The 19904-nt window shown below is 43.2% G+C and overlaps 1 protein-coding gene across 1 annotated transcript in view; it reads left to right on the top strand.

Moving 5' to 3' along the window:
- DNAH11 (dynein axonemal heavy chain 11) overlaps window positions 1-19904 on the top strand; it is a 2866633-nt gene that overhangs the window by 1260427 nt on the left and 1586302 nt on the right. Inside the window, exon 38 of the mRNA XM_069211469.1 lies at window positions 15630-15824. Coding sequence (XP_069067570.1) covers window positions 15630-15824 — 195 coding nt within the window. The remainder of the gene's footprint in view (window positions 1-15629; window positions 15825-19904) is intronic.

Below are 19904 nucleotides of genomic sequence, written 5' to 3'. Positions count from 1 at the left end.
GTCCCTATGACATTGTGCATCTGTCTGTGAACTCACAAATGACGTTTTTCCACCTGTGAGGGGCAATGATACAGATCATGGTAACTCTGTAATGTGACTAACCAGCTAGATCCATCTTTAGTAGCTAAGCCAAGATGAAAATATTGTGTACAAGGACAGCTCAACCTGTGCACAACAGAAAAAAAGAAAAAATCAAAGGCCTCAAGATGCATCACCTGAATGGTATTGGCAGCAGACACATTCACAATGCACTGACCACATGTTGAGTACAATCACATATACGAGAAAGTTTTGGGTCTGCCTTCATAACAGTTAACTAGGCCTTAAAATGATCTAAACCACATTCTGCTTTGCCACTGTTTGGCCTGCCCTGCTGGCAAGATTTAAGTCCATGACCACCAAGTGCTAATGAACTCATACAATCTACAGTTGGTTGACTGAAATGGAATTGGTATGTCAGGTCAATATAATTGATAGCATGCGTACCAGTCACATAAGGGAAACCTGCAAATTCAAGGTGTACATGGCCTTTTCTAAATGCCACTCTAAACTATTGGAGGCAGACGTTACAATACAACCTGTAACATTGTATCTCTCAACAGGTCTAGCTACCACTTGGGAACACCGAGCCCACTCAGTAGACTGCCACTACCACCATGGATGAAGTCCTCATTCAGGATAACACTCCTGGATGTCTGGACATTGAGGACGATTCTGGCCCATCAGGGCAATCTAGTCACATGACACCAGTGAGCCTCACCATGACCACATTAAGTCCTCCCAGCCTGGTTGCATCTACATCGCAGGGTGCCATTCACCCCCAACCTGTGTTCTGAGGACTGTGACAATCATTTTGGGCCCCCAGTCAAGGATACTGAGTCAGAGCAACACACCTCCAGCAATGATGGTCCTGAAACCAGTGGTAGGGGGCAAGCTGTGTCAAGGGTGCAGGCACGTGAGGGTAGGGTGCGTGGGAGGGATGTTGTGAGCTGGTGGCATGAGGCTACTGGGGATCATCCTGGCCAGGACCATCAGGCAAGTCTTGTGAGCCTATCAAGAGTCCCAAGGCTTGAACTGCCAGGTACTTGCCAAACTCAGGGAGTTCAAGCAGCTTCAGAGGGACTTCCATTGTGAGTCTGATCAGGGACCATGAGCAACACCACACCCCTTCCTTTGGCCAAGCAGCACCAGTCTGGTTAACATCTGTGACAGCCACTGGAAGGGAGGCCCTGTCAGGGGAAGGACCTGCCACAGACACCCCTGCCTCTTTAGCACCAGAAGCCCTGCAAGCTTGGGGACATCCACTCAAGCATCCAAGAGGTGTGGATGGCAAGACACCAACCACTGCCAACAAGTAACATCTTCCAGAAGGAACGCCTTTGTGCGCCACATATTTACTTTGTCGACTGTTCTTTGACCACCTTCCATTTCCTAAGGTAGTAGGACCCTGGACTTTGGACTTAAAATGTTGTAGCATCTACTAATGGGATCACATCCACCATGACTGATTCCTCTACTTCACCTTTTTGTTGCATCTCTCAATTATTTCCTGCACCTCTGCCAATAAACTCACCTATCACTAAAACATTGTATGCTACCTTATTTTCACCACATTCTGAAATGTTGAAATGTAAGCCCATGTGATGCACATGAGGAAGACACAGGGTGGTAATGGAAGGAAGGATACATTTCTGGTAGTGTCATGCTGAGGATTACTTGCAACACAATGATACAAGTGTCTGGTCACACCAAAAGATTTGTTGAACTGTACAGCACACAGGCTGTTAAAATGTCTAGAATGCCATAGCCAAGAATGGCTGAATCATATTAAGTCAGGCTAGATATCCCAAGGTACTGTCCCGCAGACCACAGAAGAAAGGGCTTAGTCAGATCTTGTCCCATAGAATAGGCTAACAGATTGGTGGACATTGTCACCAGCTTGAGCCTTATCACATACCAAAACCATGTCTGCCAGCATAACATAAGCCATGCACAGACAGAGGGCAGTACAACAGTTCCTGATCATAGGTCCATTCCATTACAATGACCAAGCATCTGGTGGTGTGATACAAACCTGTGTCGGTGTTGTGGCATAGGCAATGTGGCCTGCAATGATGAAACATATACAGCTACAAAGAGGTCATACTGGATCATTGTCAAAACAATGTGAAGGCAGAATGCATGGATTGCACTTGATGAGAACATATTTCAAGGCCATATGATCACACACAAGACAATTGGATCAACACACCACATCAAACCAGTGTATTGTGCACTTCAGAATTCCACTCACTGTCCAAGCAGCATTGGTACATGCCTCATACACCCTAAATCTGTGACCAACATTACTTGGATCAATCCATGTCCACTTCTCATGTCAGAACACAGCAGATACCTGCCAATGTTACTACTCGGAAATGTCCACATGAGGATGGCAGGGTGAAGGTACCTGGTCAAAAACAAAACCAGGAGTTTAGGCTGGAAATGTAATACCTATGACCAACACCTCATAGCAAACATCAGTAGATCCACTTACATTGCAATGAGACTGACACAAAGCAAGCAGATAATTGATGTGTGAAATGTTCAAACCTGACGTAGCAAGCAAACGTTTGCTGTATTCTACAAAGCATAAGATCCTCTGTCTTTTGGAAAGAAAACTCTATTCAACAGATCTCTACAACTACAGTTCTTCATACAGTCACAGTACTCGCATAATATTACATACTAACACTCAAGTAAAATAGTGATTGATTCAATCTGCCCGCAAGTCTTCACCTTCCTCTTCATCACTGTCATCTTCACTTCCTGTTTCAGTATTCTCACCCGGTGGCATTGTTAGCTCCCCATCATCTGGATTGTATGGGATATCCCTCCACAGGGCAATGTTGTGGAGCATGTAGCAGGCAACAAGGATCTTACAAACTTTTTTGGGTGAGTAGAGGAGGGCTCTACCTGTCTAATCCAGACACCTAAATCTGGCCTTCAGGAGCACAAAAGCCCTCTCCACATTATGCTGTGTTCTGTCAGGGACATTTTTGAATCAGTCTTCCCCTAGCTTAGTCGGGTTCCTCAATGGCATCAACAACCGTGGGCGGTTTGGGTATGCAGAACCCCCTCTTATAGAGTGGGACATATGTGTAACTATGAGTCCCTCTCATCGCAATGTTTTCAGCAGACGTTGCACACAAACAAACAGGACATATGTGACTTACCCAACCAGGCAGGCCCTCTATGGTTTCAATCATGTCATCAGCAGGGGGATTGCACTGTTCTGCATCATGAAGGCATCATGGACTGAACCCGGATAATGGGCACAGACCTGTGAAATGTAGAGGTCCACCAAACAAACAACTTGGACATTGATGGAATGAGAATTCTTTCTGTTGCAGTACACTTGTTCATTGCCAAATGGTGGGACTAATGCAATATGTGTATCATCAATGGCTCCCACCACAAGTGGGATATGTGCCAAACCATAAAGCTCAGTCTTCACGTGGGTGAAATCCTCACACTGAGGAAACCAGATGTGGCTGTTCAGGTGTTTCTACATTGTTGAAAGTACAGCCGTCAAAACAAGACTGAACATAGGCTGGGGCACCCCGGAAGATAAGGCCACTGTATTCTGGAAGGACCCTCTGGCCAGGAAGTGCAACACTGCCATGACATGTGCAATGGGTGGTATTCTGTTTGGATGATGAATGGCAGGTATCAGATCTGGCTCCAACTGATGACATAAATATATTATTGTTTGCCTATTCAGATGGTAGATTTGGATGATGTGGCATTCTTCCATGGTCTGAAGGTCTGGCAGTGGATGATAGACAGGAGGTTGTCTAATCCTCTCCCTTCCTCTGTACCTGTATTTGACAAGAAATAATTTGATACACAGTGCACATTACAACTGTTAATCACACAGAAGAAACATGTTACCCTCTTGCTTTGCGACACGTGTACACATCAAATATCTGGTCATCAACAATTTGTGCATGAAACTTGCCACTTGGATTTTAATTTCATTTCCGAAACTTTGAATTGAACTTTGACGGGGGCTGTGCCCCAAAGCAATTTGCCATCTGTGCCTAACAATGTACAAATATTGTGTCTGAATTGTAGGGCCTACATGACAGCACAAGGCTTTCACTTATTACTGGAAAAAACAACATTTTTGGAGTTGCAACACATTTTTTGGAGGCATATAACACATATCAGCGCTCTAAAATGGCAGCTGCTTGATCTACTCCACTGGACATTAGGAACTGCCGGCAACAATTGGCGGAAGTTGTCATGGTGGTAGGCGGTTGCAAACATAGTGGACAGAGCCATTGGCTAATGTTGTTGCTAGTGGTGGTTGCAGGCCAATGGCTGTGTCCTCCGGCAGTGAAGGCTGGGTACGTGGTAGATATAATCTGCGAAATCCCTCACTTGATTCCTGACACTGCTGCTAGCAAGACCTCTATTACCTGAGCTTCTGTGTACTGCCTCTGGGAGCAATCATGCCCCATTCAGCAGGTGATAGAGCCCCTGCCTTCTCCCCGTACGAGCTGGAGAGGCTGGTCACAGAGGTCCTACCCTGTATGAACAGCTATATTGTGCATCAGAGGAGCAGGTAAGTGCATCATGTCCACATATACTTTACCAGATATTCCCTCCTCGCAGGCTAGATTGTGCCCATGTGTGCCAGAATGTAAAATCAAAGCCATGGAGGTGCAGTCGGTGTGGCATCAATGTGCATGTATCTGTGTTCAGTGCCAAATGTTGAGTTATAACACATGGTTGTGTGTAGCCTGAACTACCCTATTTTGGATGCACAAAACTAGATGAGGTGATAACATAGGCATCCCCATACATCTCTTACCACATGGATGAATGTGTCAATGTTAGACAACATGTATTTGCATGACAGCATGAGCTGTGTATGCATGTTGTATGCGTGCATAAAGTGAGCTATGTGTATGTTGCTACTGAGATTTCAAACCACATCTGGCTAAACTGTAGTTCTCAAGGCACATCCTGACTCACTCTGCCCTTTCGGTTGCCACATACACAACACATGCTAAATTGCTGTTGGCTACATGATGTACTGTCATGCATGGAAGTGATGGGGATGGAGTTTCATGTAGGTTGTTTGGTCAGCCTGCAGAGCCCTGGGACTGTAAATGTATCTCCCAGTATAGGTCCAAGTCTAGGCTGGTGTTGAGTCACGTTTGCTGTTGCAACGATGGCACTGTGCCCACTCCCTATATACCAGTTGATCTTGTCATGTTGCCAAATCTAGGATTTGTGCTAATTGGCAGCTTATTGAGGCTCTTTCCCTGAGTATGAAAATGTTTTCAGGTGAGAGTTAATTATCTGTGACCAATCTGCACTCTACATCATCATCAATGTGTGTATCTGTCTCCTGAGAGGTCTCTTACTCTCAAATCCTTGTTGTTACCTTCACACAGGTCAAATTAGTCCCGTGCAGGCTTATTTCATAAATGATAGTCCCACAGTACAGACAGTGTATTGATTCCTGGTAAGCCATATGTGATTCAGTAGTTTGGTCACATGGCAGTAAATGGAAAATGCATGCCTTTGCTTGTTGGACACCATCTCTGTGGGATGGACACAATTGTCCAAAAACATGTTCTGTGACACAGGTATATGACACAGAACCCCACCCTCTGAGGTGGCACGATTGTGCATTTGTAAGTCCAGCTGTCCACACATGGCTATTGTAGACACTTTCTGTACCCACCATTCCAGTCCCTTCATTGTTACCCATGTGTAATTCTTGAATTTGTACTCTGGCAGTAGCCTGTAGGAACTGTATGCAGTGAATCAGTCACACAGTGTGAGTGTTTTAATGCATTCATGCCTAAGGAGTCTGCCTGTCAGAAGCCACAAAGGTGTAGTTCCTCAGATCTGTCTGATTGCTAGAGCATGTCCCACTAGACATCAATTGACATACCTAGTCAGTGGAGGGCCTGAGCAGGCTGGTGGGGTGTTCAGCAGATTGGGAAGTGTTTGTAGCCATGTCCCTGTTCTCAATGACTAGTATGTGCCACACTGGACAGTTTGGGCAAAAGAAGAATGTACTTAGCTTCATGTGGTGACATGTATGTGACCATTTTGGGTGGGACTTGTGAATCTAATTTCTTCTCTTGTCTTTTGCATCCATGCAGGTCAGTGCCCATCAGAAGGAAGGGATATGGAGAGCCATCACCAAGAATGTGTGGACCCTATGAGTCCACAGCAATCGCAGTGCCCACTGTGGCAAGTGGTGGGGGAGCCTGAGATGCTTGGCCCAGAAGATTGCGGATGCCCAGCTGGGGCTGTCCTCCCAACATGGGCAGGGTGCCCATCTGACAATGACACCTCTAATGGCCTGCATTCAGGCGTTGGTCTACCCAGAGCTTAATGGGCATTTAGGGGCAGCACAGCAGCCTGCAGGGGGTGAGAACACAGCAAATTCCTACCTTTCCCATTGCAGGTGATTGAGTGAGGTACTGACTGCTCCCCCAGGCAATTAGGGATGAGCCATGTGTCACACAAATTAGAAGGGAGCTTGTTTGTGTTGACATGTCATGTGTATCAAACTGGTTTGCCTTGTGTTTCAAACCTGGGACCTAGTACAAAACTGGGGGGAATCCTCAAACCACTTGGTCTGCACAGACCCCAATGTGCTGTTCACAGTGATCATTCATGTACTGTTTGTTGTTGTAATGGGTGTAATTTCTAACCTACAGATCACTACCCCTAAATGTTGCAGGCCAAAGGTAAATAGGTTATGGATCACTGTCTGGGTATTTGTGTATGTAGGTATCTGCCACCCCGAAGCTAGTTATCTTCAGTACATGATGGGTGCTGGCCTTACTAGAGTCTTAATATGTAGACGTCCATCAAACATGTGACATGGCTTACATGGCTAATTGTTTGCAGATGTAACAATCTACTTTCCCTTTGTAAGAGGGAAATGTCCATTTACATGAGTTATGTCCTATGGCTGTTGCCAACATTGCTTGTGCCTACATGTCAGCATGTGTCCTTTTCTCCTTAGGAAAAATTCTTAATCTGCAATTTCAACCATGTTCTACCCATGTTGATGGGATGATCTATGTATTCCCACACATGTATGTGCATGGAAAATTGTTTGTACACTTTACAATGGTGGTCCATCATGTTGTGCCACAGGCAGGAGTGTGTCACCATTGTTTGTCTGATGGATACCTTCATGCGTCATAATATGTCATATGGCATGTAGGACTGCGGTAGCAATGAAGGACATGACAGTTAGTCCCAGATTGTGGAACTACTCTTTATCTATGCCCTTGATGTGGATTCATTTGTAAAAGTGCACTGCACAGGTGTAATGTTTTAGGATTGTTCCCTGACTGTTGGCATCCATCATGGAGTGACTTGCAGTGATGTTGACATCACATGTGTTTAGGTACAAGCATTCATCCAGACAGACACCAGGCATGGCATGTCCAAGATGTGGATAGTGATGTTGCTTCTCATTGGACAACAAGTTGAGGTCGTTCTATTAGTCATTGTAAGTTCTGTGTCTCTCCAACATGCAAAAACAGATGGTTACTACAGAAAAGCTCAAATAATGTCATTGTAATGGGTGTCAGACATTAGTGGTGACTATTCTGGGGCTTACTGGTTCATTGTTTTGTGTATTCTGGAGACCTCTCTCTCTGACATATTGAACCTGACGTCAAAGGTGTTCCTTTCATTGGCACATATTAAGCCTATCTGAGTAACATGGTTACTACCTCTTTGTCTCTACTGGAGTCAGGTGTCACTTCTTGAAGTGTACATTGTTAAAATGTGTGACAGTGTCACCTACTCCATGATATTGCACTTTTGTAATCAACATAGCAAGATTTCATGGCATCATTTCTAATTGTTGATACATTATGTATGTGCCAAATAGATGTGTGCACGACCTTGTGTGTAAAATGTGGGAATGGACTTTACAATGGGATACCATTATTTGTCAAAGGTTAACTTACGTCTGCTGTATGTGGCACAGCTTTGAGGATGGAGAGGTCGTCTAGTATTTGTATGGTTATTTTGGTTGCAAGACTTCAGCCAAGCAATTGTGGTTGTCTGAGATCCTGATTTTTTCCTGTGGGCAACTTTAGTAAATCCAGATGGCATGCATAGCTTTTGACACATGTATATGCCACTTAGGTGTGAGTTATTGCTGGGGCCTACTTGGCATGTTGCTATTGCATGTCAATCAGAGATGTGATTGAAGTGATATAATAGACATGTTATGACCCTATTTCTGTTTCTTTTTGCAGCATCAGAACAGGCAAGCGAAGGAAACGGAGCCGAACCAAGTGGGGAAGCATCTGGCCATGTGACCTCGGATCAAGACACCACCGACACAGAGGGACACAGTGGTCTGGAGGGTGAGGGAAGTGCCACTGAGGAGACCAGGACATTGTCATCATCCTCACTTTCCTCCTCCAGTGGCCATTCCCTAGTGGTGGCAGAGCCATAAGGGAATTCCCCATTACCATCCTTATCCGCCAACCCCCATTCTATCACCACCATCCCTGTTTCCCCCCACCCAGTTGCCCATGCCCACTCACCCAAGACTGTGGGCATCAACTTTGCCATAGGCACCCCCTGCCTCAGTCCCTATTACCCCTGTTGCCCTCAGTGAGGAAGCAATTGACCTCCTGAAAACGATCTCTGTTGGTCAGACAGCCATTGTGAATGCCATCCAGGGATTGGCAAGTCAGCTCCAACAGACTAATGCATTCCTGGAAGGCATTGTGGTGCAATAGCTGGCCTACAGAGATCTTTTCAGGCTCTGGCCTCCACACTGATGGCAGCCAGTCGCCCCTCCACCTTCTGTCCCCCTCCACCTCCCTCTTCCCAGTCCAAATCCCCCCTTCCCTTACCTACCCAAAGCACACCAACAGATCTGCAGATATCCACCTCAACAGAAAAATTAAACACACACAAGCATCACAAGACACACCTGCACACACACATACAAAATCCACCCAGAGACACAGCAACACTCACAACTTCTCCTGCATCACACACACATCAAGCATACCTACAGACACCACCACAACAGTTACTGACACAGCCACCACATGCAGCCTACCTGCAGACACCACCCCAGCAGACCCCAGACATCCACCACAGGCAACACACCCACAGACCCCACAACTACAGACACACATACATCCACCATACCTGCAGTCACCAACTCAAAAGGCAAGGCATACCCCAGCACCCAAGACATCCACACCTACACATCAGACAACCACTCCCTCAATCTCCTAATCCCGACCCCCTTCTGACGACCATCTCCCTCTGTCCCACATTTTTTTTTTTACATGAACCTTTGCCCTGCCCCCCCATCGCAGACCCAGAAGGACCCCACTCAGCTCCCAATGGCCAACCCTTCCACCAACAAGGCCTCCCCTGCCCCCTCTACAAGTACCCATACCTCTCCCCCCGAAGAAGTAGTGCCCCCTTCTCATGAAGAAGTCCACCCCTCCCAAAAAGACCGGCCCTCCCAAGCCCAAACCCCCTCCTAAATCTGATTCTCCCCACACACAATCGCTGAGGTGCCTGCCTGCCCCCTTGATGTCCCTTCCTGTGGAGGTTATATGGCAGTTAGGAGTCAGGTTTATACACAACACCATGCTATTATTGGCATTGTATATGGACTGGCAATGGCCTTTGGACATTCATAGTTTTCATGCTTAATAAACCCAGACGAGTTGTTTTTGGTTTTTGTTGGGGGTGGGGGGGGTTTAGCTTCATGTTGTTCCTGAGTGACTTTGGTTGTGTGTGTCTAGCTGTGTGTTTGGGCCTGCCTCCTCCTCCATGTGCCATTGTTTGCAGTATGTGAGTTTGTGTGAAGTGCTGTTGTCCCCAAAGAGAAGAGTATATGTTGTGTGTATAGGTATGTGTGTGTAAATGCAATGGTGGTGTTACGGCATTAAGTGCAAATTTGTCTAGTATTTCTTTTTGTGTTGTCCAATGTGGGCATGTATGGTGTTTGATTTGTCCCCCGTTATGGCTTATGTATACATGTGAATTGTGTAATTTTGACTTTTGTTTCTGCAGACATGGAATGTGTGAAATTGTGCTAGCAGTGTTTGCCTGTGCGTTTGTCTATCTAGGTGTGTGTCCCTTGCAGCTAGTTCCTGTAGAGGTATGTCCCATGCAGTAGTGGATGTGCTTTTTTGACTTGCGCTTCTTCATTGTGCAGATGTGCTTGACTATTGGTTTTAGTATTGTTTGTCCTTGAGACACATTTAGGGCCATTTCCTGTGGGCATGTTTGGGGGCCTGTTCAAATTGTTATATGTCCCAGTGCAATCTCTTTCCCTGGGTGACCCAGATGGCCCCATCCCAATTGCTTAGGTATTGTTGTAATGATGTTCTTGGTTTATTTGTGTCTCTTTGTTTTCTGCATGCCATTGTGCTATGATGTGTGTGTCCATTGCTGGGTTGTTTACTGGTGTTGTTTGTGTTCCATGCCACATCGATACATATGTGTGTTGTATGTGAGGACAGTTCCTGGCTAGTGTGGTATGTCAGTATGTGAGTTGTATTTGTATATGTGCTGTAGGAGTGCTGTGTATGACAATGTTGTGTAGTTTTCAGCCTTCCTGTGCCTGAGCTGTGTGTATTTGTGTAGTGTTGCAGTGCTTTGTGAGTGTGCTGGCCAAAGTGTGCGTATTGTGACTGTGTATGTGTCCGTGTTGATGTATGATTATGAGTGTGTTGTTTGGGATGTGTACCTGCTGCCCTTGGCGTGCCCCCCCTATGATGTGTTCACCGGCGCTACAAGCTGCTTTTAAGGTTGGTGATGCAGGTAGGTGTGTGTTTGTGTACTTAAGGTTGTTGGTGTTCACTGCGGCGTTGATTTTGTTGTCTTTCGATGATCAGCAGCTGCGTGATGTTTGTGAAAGGCTCCATGGCGGCATCGGACGCGTAAGGCTTCCTGCAGGTGAGAGTCCCTTCATACTGCCTGTTTCCGCCTTCTGATGCGTACTGGTTGGACTGCCACGCTATGAAGCATCGTAATGAGTACTGCGGAAACACAGGCTCCACTGGCCTGTATGTGCTTCCTTGTGACTGTGTCACTCTATGCTGCTTTGCGGTGCCGGTAGACCACTGGCAGGCTTCTGTTGTCAATATTGTGTGAATCTATATTTTTGATACCTGATATGTCTGCTTAAAGGTGACAATATTTTTGTTTCCGATGTTTGTGATTTCAATAAACATAAAAATCTTTTTTTTAACAGCAATATTTTTGTTCTTGATACATGTGGTTTTACTAGTTAAAGTATGGAAAGTTGATATTTTTGTTATCGTTATTTATTTTCCAATATTTTTTTTTTCCATATTGTGAGCATCGATTCGTCAGTGAAAAGGGAAAAAATGTCTACCCTGGTTGCCCGGCAGCTTTTGTATTTGACTTGCAGTATGAGGAATGTAGAAAAAGTTCAATATTTTTCTCATGACCTAACAACGTTTTTATGCTGCGTTTTGCAAACCATGATGCCACTGGGCTTGTTGGCTAATAGTCCAAGTCTCTTCTAAAATAAAACTTTCTGTAATACATGTATTTCGAATGGTGGCTGCTAAAAACTTATTTTTCTAAGCAACATTAGTTTGAAAATAAAAGATTCAAAGGTAAAAATTGGAAAAACAACTTAAATCAAGGTATAAATTTGAGAAGGTGAAAGTACATTGTCATGCCACTGCCTGAAAGGCATAGACGGCTAGGAAGATGTCTGAAGTGAAATTAAGCTATAAAGTGCATATGACCTACCAGGGAGTGGCATCTGCTTTCCAGTTCAAAATAGTTTGCTACTGCAAGAGATTATTAAAGCCAGAGAGATCAACCAGCTCTTCACTAACCCAAAAGATTATATTAGGAACCATGAAGTAAACGCTGTTACACCGAGGAATTAAGTGACTATGAGGACCCCAGTGGCATATAATATTTTAGAAAGGCCACAAACAAATGTGTATGACCAATGGCAGTTCCATTTTAGTAATCAAGTGCACTGTATTTGCCTATTAGCTCAGAAATTGGAAAACTATATATTCACAATTGCAATGCCAAAAAATTGCTGCTCTTGTGGCTATACTCTCCAGCTGATTGGAGTAGGTCAGAGATGACAATTTGGGTTTCCATCTCTGGTTCTTTGTTTAGAATCGGATTATAAAGCTGCTATGTGTACACAAAATTATTGAAAGTGAGACAGTATCATATCCACATGTTACTTCCTGATCACGTGCAAATATGCACAAAACATTTTAAATAAATGGTGTGCTATTGAGGCAACAGTGGAAACTATCATGTTTTCAGTTTCTTTAAATCAAACTTTGTATTAAAAAAAGTGCAAATATAAACACAATTGCTATGTTAATAAAAGTGTCAGCAAGACAAAAGTATACAAATATGTCACTATTGGAATATGAAGAATGATTTCACTGTGTATCAAAAAGAGATTTTGTAATCACCTAACATGAGTGACATTGTTTTTTCTTGTGTATGTTTGCAATGTTCGCTATAACACAGTCCTTGCTATATGTTAACATGGTTAGTGTTTGTGCATTCAATGCATTGGAGTGCATGACATAAGGGCAGGGCCTACAAAACCAGCCGACTTAGTTAGTTCAAATTGTGCTAAAAGTATAGATAAATTTAATTGTCATATTTTCTAAAGCTCATGTTAACCAGCCGGAGAAGGAATAACATTCAATCTCTGAAGCTTCTCAATAAACAATGCTGCTGAAATGTGGCTATGGGAGAGATAACCTTTCAAGTCCTGTCTTGACTGATATCGGGGAGATATTGTAGCAGTGAGATTCTATGTACTTCTATAACAAGAATAAGGGAAAACAACCTTTACCAGGCAGCCTTTACCACGCAGGTAGGTACAATGAAGTAAAGTAAATAGTATAGGTTTCAACATCTACCATGGATCCTTTATGACACAAGTATGTATAATAAATGGAATTCTTTAATCCCTGTATAAATGCACATTTCTAATATCTTTATAATTGGTGACCAGTGGCCCATACAGTCACCGATTATAAAGAAAAGACATTAGAACTCAACTGTTATTATTTATTACAGTTAATTTCTGACGTCAATGCCTGCTGTCAGAGCCAGCAGCAGTGGTGAAAGGCAGATCAGGTCATGAAGCATAAGTGAAGCAGCTGTTTAAACCACTGAAAACTGAAAGTTGCTTTTCTTTCTTCTGTTCTATTTTAATAGCTTACAATGACAAGCAAAGAGAATGTTTATTTTTTGTCCTGCTTAGATGGAGAAAAGCTAGAATCTTTCTAGACGTTTCTACACATTATGAGATACTGCGGCTTTTGTATTAAACTGTTTTTAATATCTGTTTGCAACAAATAACAAACAGGTTTTTGATGTGTTTAATTTTCCACTAGAGTTTCATTTTTGTTCCTGATGTTCGTAAACATGCTTTCTCTTTCACCTAAAAGAGCTACCCATAAAGGTTTTAAGTTGTGTGTGTGAAAGGTGCTAGTGTGATCATGTATTATATGAGATAAAGTCCCCCCTCCCTGTGCGTACATGATAAGGATATTGTAAGTCACCACGGAGATTTATAGCCTCATAAAGGAACTCAACTTTCGACCTTGTTCCTCTGTATGCTTATGGAACTCCTCATTTACTTACAATATCCTCATAATGTATGGTGATGGAAAGGTATCCCTTATATACTTTCACCTCCCCTTTAACCAAAACAGTTGTCAGGGGAAGGAACTGGGCGGGCCCACAAAGTGAGCCAAATGAGGTGGCAGAGCAACTTCTCCTGTGCTGCTACAAGTGTAACTTCCTGGGCAGTGGAAACATTCATGGTAGCAAGACAGTGTTGTCTGAGATACTAAGACACCATAGGGGGACTGAGAATATGTCTGCAGTGTGCATTTTTTAGTTCTATATTTACTTTCTGCAGTGCCTTAGTTGTTAGCACTGTTTCATGTCTTGTTTTTCCTGCTACCATCGCCCCATTGTCCTACATTTTAAATAATAAACAGAACTTTAATTAAGATGGATGTGCATGTGTGTGAAAGGAAAAACCAGGGTTTGTACCTGTCAACATATTAAATTATCAAATGAACATCTGCAAAATTCCATGGGCTGACAAAACAGCCTACGTAACTATTGTCAAAATGGAGCTCAAGTCAAATATCACAATGGCTGAAGAGGGCTCACACAAAGCACCTTTGCTCTGCTATATTCTGTTGACATTGGGGCATACACACCTAAAGCAGTCTCTAGCTAGACTTCAGACTGAGGTACGGCACAATTTATATGCTGGTGGGATGCCTTTGCTTAATTCCTTGTAGGCTAGAGACATATGTGCATTGTGAGCATGTGTCATGGCAAGTCTCCACTAGAAGTGGGCAGAAAATATAGAACACAAAGAAGATGGTCTTAAACCCTGGTCCGTCTTTTGCATGAGTACTTTGAGGGAGGGCAAGGTGGGGCACAATGGACATAGACTAAACCCACTGTACATTTATTTCCTTACTGTACCACCCAAGCCTTGTTAGACAGCAACTTTGTCAGTGCAGTTTTCTTTGATACAGAGCCAGATAGGGCGTCAAAAGAGACCTACCACTTTGCCAGCAACCCTCCTTCTGTCTTCAGGAAAGCCTGCTGACCCCTTTGATGATGGGTCTCTTCATGACACCCCAGATAGTGTGTTTTCCTTTGCATGGCATTAAACACTTCTTATCATGACATGTGTTTGCTTAACAATCTAGAAGAATGACCTGTTACAGGCTTTCTGAAATCCTGTGCATTGCAGTGAAGAACTGTCACATGTGCACAGAGAAATCCTCCATGTGGAATGCCAGAATGGAACCTCTTGTTCGACATGAAGATATTTTTAATATGAGCTTTCAAGTAGAGAATACTGAATAGGTGTTAGTTGAACCAAACCACTTGCATCTCTAGAGGGAGGTTAGATGGGATCCGAACCCCAGGACTGTATGTCTTGCCCTCACCATGTACTCACGCCACAGCCACTGGATGTGACAGGAAACGACAGAAACAACAAACACCGCACCTTTCCGTTCACATTAATTTCACCAACTACCTTTCATTGCAAAAAAAGTGTTTAAATGTTTACATCTGACTTTGTATCTATATATCTTTACCTAAATCTACATTTACATATGTGCATACAATGTCAAATGTAAACATTTTAAATCTTTAAACACTCGCGATCATTATCTATCTATCTATCTATCTATCTATCTATCTATCTATCTATCTATCTATCTACACACACACACACTTACATGTGTGTGTACATATCTCCTTTGTAGATGGTCTCACTAGTTTTATTTGTGAGCCAATGTGTGTTCCCCCTTTAAAATCCAACGCTAGAAACGCCACTACAATCTCTCCCGCTTTTTCATGAGAACGTTTTTTTGTAACGTGTTTATTAAGTACTTTCAAAGCTTTAGCCCTGGTGCTTGAATAAACGTTTTAAATAAAACCGTTAATTCAAACCAGTGCAACTGAAGGGTTTAATATTCACATGTGTATCGTAGTCTTGCACCAGAACGTCAATGCATTGTACCATTCTGTGTTTTCAGGTTCTGATGCGCGCTTTAAGAGACTTCAACTTGCCTAAAATAGTGACAGACGACATCCCTGTTTTCATGGGGCTGATCAGTGACCTCTTTCCGGCCTTGGACGTACCCAGGAAGCGAGACGTGCATTTTGAACAGATGGTCCGGCAGTCCACCCTGGAGCTTCACTTGCAGCCCGAAGAGAGCTTTATCCTCAAAGTAAAAGCTGTTGCATTTAATTACACCCCCTTAAGAGTTTCAATCAAAATAACTGCAGACTCAGTAGGCCTGAAGGTTAAATTATATTGCAGTAGTCTTAAAGTGCCCTGAATGTACTCTGTATATTGTGTTTCAAAGGCACCGCGGCGCAGAGAGTACTCATTTTCATATGACAACTATCACATACTACATAAGAAGAGGTTCGTGTGAGAATGTGGAAATGAAAAAACGATGATTCAGTCCTCTCTAAAATGTTTCTCCTTAAGGTGGTCTTGACAGTAACTCATGATAACTTACTACTTTGATTCCATGTGTTAGCGTGACGTGCATTTTGCTTGGCACCCATCTCTACAATCCACATTACGTCAAGTACATATTCTTCACATCTTTAAGGGACTGAATTTAAACATATTTTTAATTGCCGTTTAGTTAAAAACAACACAGTTCGAAGTGAAAATGTAAGCGCTTCTTTGTTTTTTTTTATTGTTTTTAGGCACGTAGTAGCTGCAGTGGGTAGCAAAGATAAGGCTGCACATCAAGATAACTAGTCAGAACCCCCAGAATATCGCAGACTGGTTTTCCAAATTTTACTTAGGGGTCTACTTAATATTCTCCTGCCGAGGCATGTATTTCTTGGTGGTCAGAGCATGAGGTTGATTCAGAGGGAAGAGGGGGGTAGGGTGTCTAGGAAAAGGTGACAGGAGGCGGCAGGAAAGAGAAAACTGGAGGGGGCTGTTTGGGCGTGCTGCTGCAGAAAGGTGATAGAGAAGGGGTAAATGCAAGTTTGATTTCGTTTCTGCTTCTTAGGGACTGGTTCTGCCTCCAGGAAGATTGTAGCACAGCAGGAAAGAGAAGGAAAACACCCCTCTCCTGCCCATCCTGCACGACAGCACAGGGTCAATAAAACGGGGGTATAACGCAGTTTAACGATTTTGCAGGTAATTTTGTGAAAATCGCCGGATTTTCACAAAAGTCCCAGATTCGTGTTTTTTTTTTGTTGCCAAACGCGGTATTGGGGAATCCTAGATGATCTAACTAGTGAGAAATAAATGCAATTCTAGAGCCCGATTTTCTAATTCTGGTCGCATTTTCCAAATGGAGCCCCTTCCATTTTGCAGATGGGTTCACAGTCAACAGGGAGTCAGTAACTTTTCAGTGTTTCCGACCTGATATTGTTTTAAAAAATTGATGCACCCCATAGCAGTTCGGTATTTTGAAAGGACGCCTTCATAACACTCCTTCCACATGTCAAATTTGTATGGAGTTGCAACCCATTTTAGGAGTCGGTGAACGATCACTTCCTCCTGCAATAGTATTGGAATATTAGAAAAAACATTGTTGCAGTTGTAAACTCCAAATTGGAGTGTTTGCGACAGTACAACTGCCTTGCAGATCTGGCACGTGGCCCGTCTCTGTTTTTCTTGCAGCTGTGTTGATGACAAAGTGTACACTCTGCTTCCCTGTTTAAGTGTTTTCTCTTGAGCCAACATGCATCTTCCAGCACCTTTGATGCACAACGCATTACGCTTGAATGAAGGGACTATAGCTATATTTGGGTAGCTGCGTGCAGTGAGTGATGGTTGGTATAATGAGTGTAAATAACTTTTGCCGGCAGATGCTAAACCCCACTGTCACCAGGCAGGAGACCAACTGAATTGTATGGTTTTTCAAATTCTCACTTATGCAAATTGACTACCTAGTTGTTATTTAGGGAGTGGAAGCTTGCTCGCTACCCATTTTGAGAAGCTATTCCGAAAATCTGTGCTGGCTTAGTTTTCCAGGTGGTGGTGAAAAAAACCGTTTTCTGAACACATCAGCAACTCAAAGCTAGTTTTCAATTAAATAAGCCACTATGAACATATATGCATTTTATCGCAGTGAAAGTAAATGGGGCACAATCATTTATGGTATTTAGAGCAACTAGACCAATAAACACACAATCACACATTTATTAAGTGTGCAAAGATCAAATTCCATTTCAGTAGCACAGTAGAAGGAAATTCGCATAAGAAACTAATTTTTACTGCCTCACAGATCCCATGTTACAATTGCTTGACAAGCAATTCTAATAGAAAATACCTCGTCAATGTGATGTTTACATTACCGCACAACTGTAGTCCCTCTTAAGTCCTGGTTTTGGTTAAATGTTTCCTTTTAAACAAATACCCAAGAAACATGCCATCACATAAACCATCTGTCCTCTATTGCAATTGTTGAGGTTGGGGTAGAGAATCATGACCCACTCCAGACATTGCCCTTATTGACTCATGACCTATGCCCAAATAGCATATTGCACTCTGCATGTGTGCTTCCTTAATATGCAGAAACACTTAGACGCTCTCACAGTAGATAAGTTCATGAAACTGGAGCTAGAAAAGTCCAAGTGTTGTGTTCATAAAAAAACAAAAAAGAACAAGGAAAATATTTAAGATTTGGAAATAAATTCTGCTTTGCTGGCAGAGTTGGCAGAATTTTGGCCACTACAGGTTATACTTGTAGCACAGAGTTCTATCCAAGCTCCACCAACTGCCGTGTGGCAGAGTTTTTTCTCACATGCAGCTCACCAAAGGTATGTTGGCCAGCATGAGCAAGAATTCCCCCCACCCCCAGCGAGATTTTCAGTAGCTAGGAAAGCACCTAGTGAGATTTCTCCAACACAAATGGTCACGATCGTTTGCAGTGAGAAATCTGCTGCTCATTAAGAATCTACTCAAGCAGCAGCAAATTCAACTCAGCAAGCAGCATCTTCTGGTGCGCACCATGTGTTGCCGTTCACACTGATTTTTCAGCACTGAACAAACTCCTGTGCTAAAACACAGTATGATCAGGGCAACGTGCCTGCTTGCGTCCGTTGGTGGAATTCTGTGGAATCTCACAGAGTTTTCATGTAACTCGAGTTCCGCTCACCCCTAAAAATATTGTGCACTATATTACAAAGTGGCTGTTCCCACTGTGTAGTTATAGTTACATCAGAGTTTCCATAGGAAGACCATTTTTATTTTGCCAATCGACAAACCTTAATGAAACTTCCCCCAAAAAGTTCATCTACCTCATCTCTTTCTTAGAAATGTTTTGGTGTGATCCATCAAGCCGAGATAAAAAGGGAGGTCCTAAAATGCATTTCCACCATGCAAGTTCCCATAGGAATTTTGGGAAGTAATATAGAAAAAAAGGCCTGAACACAATTACATCAAATTTGGCAGGAAGCGAATTCTTTACTCAGAAATCACTCTTTTTGGATTTGGTGTAAATATGATTAGCTGTTTTTGAGGAATTAAACCTCAAGATATAGTGATATCTGGATAGCTGGTACTGGGGGAGTATCGCAAATTAAAAAAAGAATAGTGATCTGATTGGTTCAGAGTTTTTTTTTCCTCTCAGCCTCTCAATACTGCATACTGAGCAGTCTGATAAGCTGGCCTCAACATCAACAGAAATGTTGTGCCCCCCCTTTTTAGGAGTCAGAGTCTTGGTCCTTGTGCTCTGAGTTTAAATAAAACATGTAAGATATACGCAGGTGGAGTAGGCTTTCCCTGACCCTCGCCCCCAGCCCTTGCGTGGAGGTCCAAAAGAGCCTGCACCAAGGGCCAAAATTAAAAACAAAAAAAAATGTGTTGTGGTCCTGACTTAGTGGCTTGAGGCCTAGCATGGCATCTGGTAAGAAACCACAGGAAAACCATAGGACTTAACCAGCCCCCTGGGTGGTCTCACAGGAGCACTGCAGTACTGGGCAAGCATTAAAAGATGAAGCTTTCACTGTCCTGCGGTACCTCAGAATCCCACTTATTCTACAGTACCACAGGAGTAGAGCAAAAAAAATGTAAAAACAAATTGAAAATGTGGGGTGGGCATAAGGGGGCAGTTGCATGATTGTGGGGGGTGGCTAGCAATGGGAGGTTGGCCATCCACTGGGTTTGGTTGCAGGTCCTGTGTCAAAATCCCTACCATGCAATGTTAAAAGCTATGCTACGTGAGGTATTTGGGTGAATATGATTTAAAAACTAAAGTTAAAGTGGCATTATAGTTAGGCCCTGTAAATTTATGAAAACTTAAGTTTTTAAAACAAATAAAGTTTGTTCA

Source organism: Pleurodeles waltl, chromosome 10 (genome assembly GCF_031143425.1).
Source record: "Pleurodeles waltl isolate 20211129_DDA chromosome 10, aPleWal1.hap1.20221129, whole genome shotgun sequence".
NCBI lineage: Eukaryota > Metazoa > Chordata > Amphibia > Caudata > Salamandridae > Pleurodeles > Pleurodeles waltl.
The sequence above is the reverse complement of the archived record's forward strand: the minus strand, read 5'-3'. Positions and strand labels throughout refer to the sequence as shown.